The sequence below is a fragment of the Elephantulus edwardii genome, unplaced genomic scaffold (assembly GCF_000299155.1).
Source record: "Elephantulus edwardii isolate Elephantulus edwardi_28Jun2011 unplaced genomic scaffold, EleEdw1.0 scaffold00012, whole genome shotgun sequence".
Lineage (NCBI taxonomy): Eukaryota > Metazoa > Chordata > Mammalia > Macroscelidea > Macroscelididae > Elephantulus > Elephantulus edwardii.
In genome coordinates, this window is record NW_006399762.1 from 19,406,464 (window position 1) to 19,418,089 (window position 11,626).

The 11,626-nt window shown below is 37.8% G+C and overlaps 1 protein-coding gene across 1 annotated transcript in view; it reads right to left on the reverse strand.

Moving 5' to 3' along the window:
* Positions 1-211: 211 nt before the first annotated feature.
* The window catches only part of LOC102866796 (chromosome unknown open reading frame, human C4orf32), a 50,218-nt gene continuing 38,803 nt past the window's right edge, over positions 212-11,626 (reverse strand). The window contains exon 2 of the mRNA XM_006881086.1: positions 212-457. Within this exon, the coding sequence (XP_006881148.1) occupies positions 212-457 (246 nt within the window). The remainder of the gene's footprint in view (positions 458-11,626) is intronic.

Sequence of the window (11,626 nt, forward strand, 5' to 3'; positions counted from 1 at the left end):
TAGTTCCAAATTGTATATTCAGCTCTATAATAACAAAAAAGTTACGCTTAATTTTAAACAATATCCATTTACAAATTTAATTTAAAAATAGCTAACATACAATTATAAACAAGACAAAATTTTTCAGCTTCCATACAGTGAAATATACAAGTTTGCCAATTATGTAATAATGGGTACCAAATGTCAAAACAAAAATTCATTTGGCCATGTTTCACTGTTGTACATAAATAATGACAAGGCAAAGAACAGCAACTAGTCCAAGGGCTTGCAGGCCAAGGAACCACAGCATAGCCCAAAAGAAAAGGACTATGACTGGTTCCACAATCCGTTCTCCAAAATACAACCTTGTGAAGCCCATGTTGATTAGACTTTTGTTTAGTCCACCAAAAAGTGTTCCCATCCTTTGGTAGTCATCTCCAACAGGCTCACCAGGGTGGTTTTGTGACTCTTTAAGATCCTTTGAAAAGAAAACAAGACAGAAGAAAATGAAAATGAAAGACTGGCATTTAAGAAATAATAATTAATTTACATTTCTTTACCTCCCCAAATTAATTCTATAGATACTTGCTAACGTAATGAGAATGTTCCTTTTGATTGATATTTCTATGGTATCTGGGTCTACCTTTCAAGAACATGAAAAGTAATTTCTGTGGAACCAATATTGACTGGAACCTTAACTACCAAAACACTCATTTACAATGAAAAATGTTGATTCATTTCCATATATTTTCCATTTTTTTAGGATAGCATGAAGCTGACTACTTAAATTAAGAGTAATGAGTTTGGTATTTCCTTGCCAGTGATCATGATTTCTGAACTACTATTTCTACTATTAATTCGTTTTATGAGGGAGCCCTTGTAGTCCAATGATTAAGACTTCAGATAGTGCAAATTTGGCAGTTTGTACTCATCAGCCACTTCACGGAGAAAGAAGGGACAATCTGCTTTCATAAAAATCACATCCCAATGAAGGAGTTTTTCTTTTGCTTTTCAAGGAGAGGAGCAAATGGGGGTGAGAGGGATGGAGGGGGGGGCGGGGAGAAAAGTGCAATAATGAATGAATGGAATTCCAAAATCTCTGTAGGTGTTCATTGAAATGAAAAATAAATAAGCTAATTAAAAAAAAAAACAACAATCACATCCCAGTAGCTGTGGCAAAGTTTAGCAGGGCACCAAGTAATAAAGGTTGGAGTGGATCTGGCAAGATAGGGACTCTTATATATTGTTGGTGGGATTATAGAATGTTTCAACCATTCTGGAAGGCAGTTTGACACTTCCTCAAAAAGCTGAACATAGACATTCCATATGACCAAGCTGTTCCACTGCTTGGAAAATACTCTGAGAAAATTAGAACAGAGTCAGAAACAGAGATTTGTACACCAGTGTTCATAGCAGCATTATTTACCATCTCAAGAACATAGGAATAGCCCAAATGTCCAACCACAAAGGAATGGATTGAGAAATTATGGTACATTCACATGATGGAATGTACACGAAGCAGCAAGCAGGAGCAATGATTTTGCAAATTACTACCTAACATTGGAGGGACTGGAGAGACTAATCCAGTCTCATAAAGGCAAATACTCTACTAAGGCCATTATCGTAGAATGAGTACGAGGATCCAAGGAGGGCAGGGGGGTTTAATCATAGGGTCACACAATTTGATGTGTGGAGGGAGGGGTGAGTAAAGGAAAAAGGAAAGATCCGGTGTGAAAAACAATGTATACAGACTTTCTAAGTAAACCATTATAAAAAAAAAAAAAAGAAAGAAAAAAAGAAAAGAAAAGAAAAATCCCACCCTTGGAGTCCCTATAAGGCAGTTCTACTCTGTCCCATAGGGTGATTATGAACTGGAATTGATTAAACAGCAATGTTTTCTTTATTTGTTTGTTTTTTCTCTTTTATGAGGCAAGCCCTATGAGTGCTTTGTCCTGGTAAATCAGCTCTTTATTTTTGTTCACTCCTTTGGCACGCAGACTTTAAGGGATCTAGCTTCAGCTGACTGAAGCATGTCTTGTTTGTGACTGTTCAGCAATCCTCAGCCACTGCTGCTGTGATCTTTCAGTCCCTCCTTTAGCCCAGTCTCTCTTCATTGATTCAACAAATATTTACTTAGTGTCTACCTTGTCTCAGATAAACCCTTTTAATTTGCTGTATTTACTAGGCATTTTTTTTTAAAGAAAAACATTTGCAATGTTCAATGTCTAGAGTTTATTGCTATAGAAACCATATGGAAATTTCTACACATACACTATGGTTCTGAAGCTGAATTTTTGAACCTGTCTGGAGTGAGTAGTGAAAGCTAGTTCAAAACACAGACAACAGCCTAGGCCGTTGCATAATACCTTGTCCAATTTCTATAAGTATCTTAAATGTTCCTTATTAATCTTGAAAGGGGAAACAAATAGGTTACAAATAGGCAAATTTTTCCCATCAAAGGTCATTGAGAAACCAGTGTGTCAGAAAATGGTACATTTACACAGTGTACATAATAAAGAATACTTAGTATTTCTATTATCTTCCAACCTCATTAGAATTAAGGCCACCAGACCAGATATTAATTTTACTCTTTAGAGCATTTCTGGCTTCCTGTTTGACTGCATCAGTAGAGGGTTATCAGAGAGACAATGCTTGGCTGGAGAAAGAAGGAATTTACTCTTTCTTGTTTGCTTTCTGTGGGCTTCTTGATATTCTCAGTTTCACTCTAGCAAAAATTCTGGCATTTGTGTAATCCTCAAGTAGAAACTGACCCATAGATGACCCTCTGGTGGGTTTTTAGAGATAGTTAATCACATGGGAGGAGGCTGCCCATCAGTACTTGTCTTTATTTGGGGTTACTGAACACTCACAGGCCCAATCTTATAAGCCCTCTTGATACACCAGCTCCAAAAATGTGTTCGTGTTCCTCAGGTATACGATTTCCAAGTCTGTGGGGTCTGTTCTCTGAGTTGTGTTCTCACAGGACTGTCTCAGCTCCAGTGAGCATCTCCTCCATTTTAGAAATTCCACCAGTTGTCCTTGCTACCCAGTCCTAGGAAGGACTGTCTTCTTAATTGCCCATGGACTTCTGCTCCAGGCCTCCAGACCTCTAATTCAGAAGGAACTCTGTTGTCTTTCTAATTGCCTGCAGATCAGAATTCCTGCCTGGGCCCTTCAGGCCTTGTGCCAAGCACCAGGACTACAAAGTGAGCTAAGCCACTGCCTTAGCAAATACCCCATCTAGGATCCCATCCTGCTGTGCCACCATGGGTCTCAACTCAGGCCAGAAAAGGGTGTCCTGTGCTATGGCATTTGTATGCCTGATTTTCTTTAGTTTGATGTTAGAGGTACCACACCTATCTGACAGTTCATTATATTGGGAATGTTATGCATATTGTAATATTGTATGCATATTACTTTGTATCTTAGGAGTGTATATTGCTTGTTTATAATTTGTTCTTATTAGTACAGCAATTGTCTGTCACTCTGCTGTTTGGTGTAACTTGTGGGTTGCTGTGATGCTGGAGATACATCCCTATATGTATGATATGCTAGTGAGGATTTTTAAACTTTAGTACATATTACAATTACTAGGAAGACTCGCTAAAAAGAATGCTGGGCCCATCAACTTGAGTTTTTTATTTAATTATCCTGGAGTGAAGCTTGGAGTCTGAAAACGTACATTTCTAACAAGTTTCCATCCCTGCTACCACCCAAAAGCTAAATCTATTTCCATGCCTCAATTCCAACTCAGTTACCCATGTGTTAGAGAGGGGAGCTTCTCTGTTGTTTTTATAGAAGTCCATTGCTAGGCCTTCATTTTGTGTAGCTGCTGCGTAGACTCAGATTTCGAACTGCTAATGTTTAAGCGACTCATATTCATACTCACACTCCTTACTCACAGAGGCCCCATCAAGTTTCTGAGGCTGTAACTTTTAAGTACAAGAGATCTCCCAGCTTTTTTCTCATGAGGTAGCTGTTAACTGTGAACCACGGGGATTCTTTTTCAGATTAGTAATTGAAAGCAAACTGTTTGTACCACCTAGGGGTCTACTAAGTTCCCAAGTTGATGTTAATGATGTTTGGTGACCATTCTGAAAATAACTGCCTTAGTGGTCCCTTTCCATTCTTCAATATTTAGTTAACAATTCTTTATGTTAAGCTTTATTAAAACAACTGGTATAGTTTCTCTTTCTTTAAAGGTCTTGGAACTGTACAGTCACAGAAGCAAAGCTATGTTACGTGAGTGACATGATTTGTAATTCTAATTTACTAACTCTAAGTTCTCTTTGAAGGTGCTCTTGTGCAGTTGGGAGCATGTCAGGCTGCTAATCAAGGAGCTGAGTGGTTGGAACCCATGGATGACTCTACAGGAGGAAGACAGGCAGTCTTCTGTTAGATTGACAGCAAATGGAGAACCCCTGTGAGTTGGGATCAACTTGAAGACAATGCAGTTGGAGAAGTTCTCTTCGAAACCATGATTCAAACCAATGATAATTTACTGAGCCCCTATCAGCTCCTGTTGTTGTTTTCCCACTGATTCATAATCTACTCTTAGCTGCGCCTCCAGCAGGGTTTCAGAGGCAGTAAATCATAGGGGAGGAAGCTGTCCATCTTTCTCCCATGGAGCCTGATGGATTTAAACTGTGTGCTTTTGGACTGATAGCACAACTTCTTCCCTTTAAGTCATAGCTTTTTAAAAAAAGCTTTTAATCACAGAGTTTTACATAATAACATTAAATACCTTATGAATAGTGCAAAGGAGAGCCAATATAATTAACTGAAAAAGGAAGCATTAAAAAAAAATCTGTTAATAAAAGCCAATGAATTTGTGGAAATTTTAGGGCACTCTTAGAACACACTTATTGATTTCTTTAGCAGAATCCAAAGCATGATTGTCATCAGGAAATAAATAAAATTCTTATTTAAAAGCCAGTTTATATAAAAATATTAATTATATAATATACCATATAATACTATAATGTAAATTTTATTAAAATGTTATTTACACATACAATGTAAAATGTGCAACATACAATGTGTAAAATGTTATCTACACATACAATTTAAAATAAATGCCAAAGAGGAATGAGAGAGTATTTTTAAAATGGACTTTCTGTCTGATATCATCAGAGAAAATAATTTTCAATATACTTTAAAAAATGGGACTTCCTCATATAACAGAGATTTATGTCAGGTGTTATTGTTATAACCGAATACCTTGAAGGAATGACTGAAGGGGTCTATGGTCACGACGTCATAGTCCTGGGGGACAAAAAGGTAAATTGGCCTTTTTGTCTAAAAATGCAAAATTTTCCATTCTTATTTGGTGAGTCTTGATTGAGGTTTGAAAGCTTTTGAATGGCCATCTCTGGTGTAACTATTAGTCTCTCTCTAGCCAGAGTAAAGAAAATAGCCAGAGCAAAGAAAATAAAACACAGGTGGAAACAGTCCAAAGGATTAACTTGACTCTCGGTCTCTGTGATCTTGAGACCAGAAGAACTAGATGGGGCTCAGCCTATCAACCTGAAAGAAATCATCATAGGAGGCACTGGCTTGACTTGGAGAATAATGTAGAATAAAACTCAAAATTCCTAAAGAAAGAACAGGTTTAATGGTCTAATAGTCACTGGTGAAATCTCTGAGACCATGACCTTCCACCCTTGAAGACTGGAACGGAAGTCAGCCTGGTGGTTCAGGCAAACAAGAGCCAGGCTTGAAAAGTGATCAGTAACACCAAGAGTGGCACATATGCCTTAGAAAAATCAACCATACAAGACCAAAACAGCAGGATGTCAAGGAATAAAGTTGAGAGGCAGGAAGGGATACAAAAGAAGGAAAAATTAAAATGATAATCACAGGGAGAAAGCGGGAAGAGTGTGTTACATTGCAGGATTGCAATCAATGTCACGAAACAAAATGTTTATTAATTGCTGAATGGGAATTCAAATTGGTTTACAAAATTTCCCTGAAATCATACTAAAAACTTAAAAAAGAAAAAGTAGCATATAGCACAAGGTGTTATGGGGAGCCACTTTAACAGTAGAAAAAATGAGACTTAAGGATGGGGCATTGTGTATATTTAAGCTGGAATAATTTTTTAGTTATAATAATATATATATAAATATAATTTCTCAAATTGCTTTAAGATTTTTATTTCTGTCTCTAAGAAAAAAATGATTTAAAAATGCTGAAGAGACATCGTAAAAATTTAAACCCAAGTCCTAACACTAAAGCTAGATATATGGCAATAGTCTAGTTATTTCACTTTTGTCAGATTTAGTTTCCTAATCCATAAAACATATTTACACAATCACTTTTTTATGCAATTTTTACTTAAATGATAATGTTAATAATTTTTTTAAAATATCAATGTACAAATTACTTTTTTCCTTCATTGATATGCTATAACAAAGTTAATTGTGTTTTTCAGTTCCCCTTAGTTTTATGAGTCCCATGTAAATATGTTACATTAAAAAACCCCAAAAACCCTCTTAACTCTGTTACTGTCTGATATCAAGACTTTCTTTTCTTTAGAGAAAACTTGAGTCTTTTTTAATTGGTAATTCTTCCGGTTCCTCATCTCTTCCTACTCTTCCAATGTGCCAATACTATTATTCCTGGCCTCTTTTTCCCCCCCCCTTTTATTAAAAATGGAAAAAAAAAACCCCAAAGTAACCGATTGGATCTTGTTTTGTTAACTGTTCTTCATTTTCCTTCATCTGTGCACTTTTTTTGTATTATAGGGTTTTTATTGTTGTTACTGAAGTTCTTAAGACTTAATTTTCAATAGTTTGTGGTTTTAGTTGAAAGGAAATAACTTTAAGCTGATAAGATCCTCTTTGAAGATTTACTTCAAATTCTTAGATTTAAATCTACAAACTACTTGTGGTATTTTCAGGGGGAGAAGTAGGTGATGCAACACTTAAATATAAATATGCAATCAGATATCTCATAGAGGGCAAGTAAAGAAACATCACATAATCTTAAGTTTTAGGGATTTTGATTAAAAAGAGAATGGAAGCCTGGTACCCAAACCCGGTACCCAGACATAAACTATAGCTGTGTAAGCTATAATTTTTTTTTAATGATCAAAACATCCCATGCATATATATAATTAGAGAAAACAGTACAATATATTTTTAAATACAATATATCTTTAAATAACTGTTTTACTAGGAACTCTGATGGCTTAATGGCAAGAACTTTCACTGCCAATCCAAAGGCAGGTAGTTCAAATCCACCAGGGAGAAATTTTGGCACTCTCCTCCTATGTGATTTACAGCCTTTGGAAACTGACTGCAGAGTCAGCTATGAGTTGGTTCTGACTTGATGGTATATACTAACAATAAATGCAACATTTTGAAATGAGGCATTCAGGTACACAAGACCTGGGGAGGCCATGTCAGTAGATCAGTACCTGTATAGCTCTCTATGGTTCCATGATGCTCCCTCCTGGGTTGGCTCAAGTAGAGTGAGGCAAGATATCTGGGCAGTAATTGGATCAATAGGTAAGTGGCCAGTGGCAGCTGTAATTTAAGGCTAAGGGCTGAGTCTGGGCCTGGCCGTAACAGCCTCTGCAGAAGTCTGGATTGTTGGAATCTCATGATGACACAGAGATAGAGGAAGAGTCCCCCAGTGATAGCCAAGGAATGCCCAAGAAAAGGATTACTGGGGGAACTTAGTGGGCAGCATGCACCCCACCTATAGTACTGTAAAAGAGGCAATGGACATATCTGACCTCTATAACCTCCACAAAGGGAAACTGCCTCTGTCAAAAGCATTCACAACACAAAACCAATTCCCATGTGGTCAGAAATATGCCCCACACTCCCAAACCTCTTTGTGCTCATCCCAACACGAATATTAATGGCCTACTGGGACCAAAATCCAATAGTCACAGACTACAAAGAACGATGTTGAGGCAAAGGCTGAGTGAGGGACCAGCTGTTCTGGAATATACAAACAAGTGTGGACTCTTGACTTTGTGGCTGATGCTCATTTGCACCTAGCCATGGATGGCTAGGGATGATGAGTCGACCAGAATCCAAGCAGGTGAAGAGCTAAGAGCTAATGTTGATTGCTATAACCTGACAGCTTGTTCTAAACTGGGTTTGTTTATAGACACAGATTCTCAAGGGGCCAATGGAAACCGAAAATTCTTCAGAGAAAGAAATATGGTTGCTTCCTAAGAGTACTGGTTTGAGAGGGATGAGCTAATTAGAAACTGCTTATCTAAAATGGGAACTGGAAGACATGAGACATGAAGTAGCTGGCTAACACACTTAGACAAATATAGTTACTGTAGATTGTAAGGGGATAGCTTATTCTTCAAATATGAAGGTTAATGGCCAGAAAAGCCAGGGGGTTGTCTGTGGTGTTAAGAGTTTATTGTTCAAAATGGCTTTCCTGGGCATTGACTTTGACTTTGTCACATAGATGGGCAGGAATAAACAAATAGGTGTATTAGTCTCTCCACAAAGAGATTGGCTAATCTCGCCATTAAATTGCATGCGTTCAGCAGTAGAGTTTGGCAATTTTACCACCAGCAAAGAAGAAGAGCAAGCAGAGTGCATGTCCTTCAGGATCAAAGATTCTTGTGCCACTCAGACCAGTTTCTACAGGAGCAGCGGCGGCAGTCACAGCAGAGAAACAGAGATTTCACGTGAGACAGAGTAAACTTGGGACTGCTAACCCATGCAGTCAGAGCTGACAGCCTCTGTCCAAGTGTGTTTGAAGACTGGTAGGAGAGTCATAAATTGTAGGACAAAGACATTTATAACACTGGCTGAAAGATGTGATTTTGTAGGTACATTTTGTGAGCACATTTTGGAAACTGTCCTGATTGTGTGCCTGTATCTTGCCAACCTGAATGATATCCTTTTGGCTTCCTTAATACGGTTCTGTGTTACATGTAATGTCATGGATTATTGACCCAGCAGAGCAGCAAGATTGGTGTTGAGATGAACAGAAATGGGTTCAGGAGTGTGGGGGACATGTCTAACCTCACAGGATTTGGTTTTGTATAGTAGATGTTGACAGGGACAGTTCCCCATTCGGAATTATTGGATGTCAGATATGGCCATCAGCATGCTGCCCTTTCCCCCTTTACAGCTATCAGAAGAATCAACAAGTCTGTCTTGGAGGAAGTGCCTTTAGGGTACATACTCCTTAGAGGCAAGGATGGTGAAACTTTGTCTCATATACTTTGTCCATGCTAAGACTTTTAAAGTGATATACAAGGCCTTGCTTGCTATGGCATCAGTCTCCCCCTGTCTTTCTCTGCTTCAATGCCATAGAGTTTCTTGATAGGCCACGCTTTCAGGGATATATATGTACATGCTGTTTTCTTTCCCTAGAATGTTCCATTTTCTCTCCTTAGCTAACATCTGCTCTTCATTCTCTCTTAATCCTTAGTTTACTTTCAAAGTACTACACAATACTCTTTAAAGAAATTCTATTTCTTTTGTGTGTGAATGTGAGAATTTGATAAATGTGCTTTTCTTGATCTGTACTGTAAGATACTTAAGTTATTGTTGTTATGTACTGAGTCAGAACTAACACATAGTTGACCCTTTAGCAGGTTTTCAAAAGCAATAAATCACATGGGAGGAGACTGCCCATCCTTCTCCCATAGAGCAGCTAGCGGATTCAAATTGCAGGCCTTTGTGTTTGTAGTGCAGCTTTTTACCACTACACCACCTACAAATAGGAGTAAGTATCTTTTTATTGACTACTGATATCCATTACTATAAACAGAAGAAATGTCCTGGGAACAGCAGCACATAGCAAGAGATCAAGAAATACTTTTTTAACAAATGGAAAGAATTTGTCATTTGGCTCTCTAGTAAGCATTTGAATAATATACTGACAAACTTTCCTATGTAGCTCCAGTCTTCAAAAGCAAAAGATAGCTTTTCTGTTTCAGGTATCATTTATTATTATGCTGTTGTTATTCGTTGCTATCAAGAAATTCTTACTCATGGTTATCTTACGTGCACAAAATAGAACTATGCCCTATAGAGGTTTCTAAGCCTATGACCCTTCAGAAGATTGCCAGGTCTTATTTCTGATGTGTTTTTGGATGGATTTGAATGACCAACTTCTCTGTTGGTCTTCTGTATAGCCATTTGTACAACCCTGGGACACCTAATAACCTACTGTTATGTTGTTGTGTGCTGTTGAGTCGGAACCAACTCATTGTTGACCCTCCAGCGGGGTTTCATGAGCTGTGAGTTGAAAGAAAAAGGTGATTCCTCATCTTTTTTCCCACCAAGCAGTTGATGGATTTGAACCACCCGCCTTGGTTGTGTTGGGTTGGCAGCACAACTCCTTATGAGCAGAACTCCCTATCATTTGTCACAGTAATCTAAAAATATTGAGATTAGTAGGATATCTACTGTGGATATTATTTGACATATGTTCCCTCTTTCCTCTATCCTGTCAACTAAGTGGTTACAATCCACTGGATTCTGAATCATGCTTCAGGTGCTCCAGGGTTTTTTCCATTTAGTATTTATCTATTTTAAATTTTAGTGAAGGTTTACAAAGAGATTGGTTTCTTCATTCACTATTCATGTACGCTTTCCTTCCACTCCTGCTCTCAATTCTCCTTTTAATGTTTGTCTTGTTCCAGGCTATTCATTGCCATAAACATGATCTCTAAACATCATTCCTTTCAGACCATCCTTCCTTTCACCCATTCCAGTGAAGTTCATAGAGATTTTAGTTGCTGTGATCTTTTGGAAGTAGATAGTTGAGCCTTTTTTTTACAAGGTGTCTCTATATTGATAGAATTTATAACTTTATGTCAGTAGCTGAGTAGCCATGTTTTTAACCACTCAGGACTCTTTCCTCTTTCTTACTGGAATTTTCATACTATCTCTATTTTTCAGATACTGTTCATCTCCCCTACAGCACCTACGATGACAAGTTTGGAAGTAATCCTATTTCATTTTTTAAGAAGGTGGGTTTTGGGGTTTGGTTGTTTTTGGGTTTGGGTTGTGTGTGTGTGTATGTTTCTATTCTTACTGGGGTGAGATGATATCTCATGTTGCAAAATTCAACAGAGGAGCAAACAACAAATGCTAGTGAGGTTGTGGAGAAACTTGAACACTTATTCACTGTTGGTGGCAGTGTAAAATGGTGCAACCACAATGGAAGGCAGTATTGTGCTTTCTCAAAAAGTTGGAAATAGAAATACCATTTAACCCAGCAATTCCACTACTGGGAATATACCCTAAAGAAACCATAACTGTCACTCAAGCAGATATATGCACATCCATGTTTATTGCTGCTTTGTTCATAATAGCAAAGAGTTGGAAACAACCCAAGTGCCCATCAACAAATGAATGGTTAGAGAAGCTGTGATATATTCACACAATGGAATATTATACAGCACTGAATTCAGTCGCTGGGATAATAGGGGTAGGTGTATTAGTGACAATAAGATTGGCACAGGATAGAACAGGGTTTAGGGCTGTTTTACATAGGGTCACTATGAGTTGCAGGCAACTCGACAGCACATAAAAACAACAACAACAACATATTTTTTTAATTTAGGTTGTTTATTTTTCATTTCAATGAACATCTACAGAGATTTTGGAATTCCATTCATTCATTGTTGCACCCTTCTCCCCACACAACC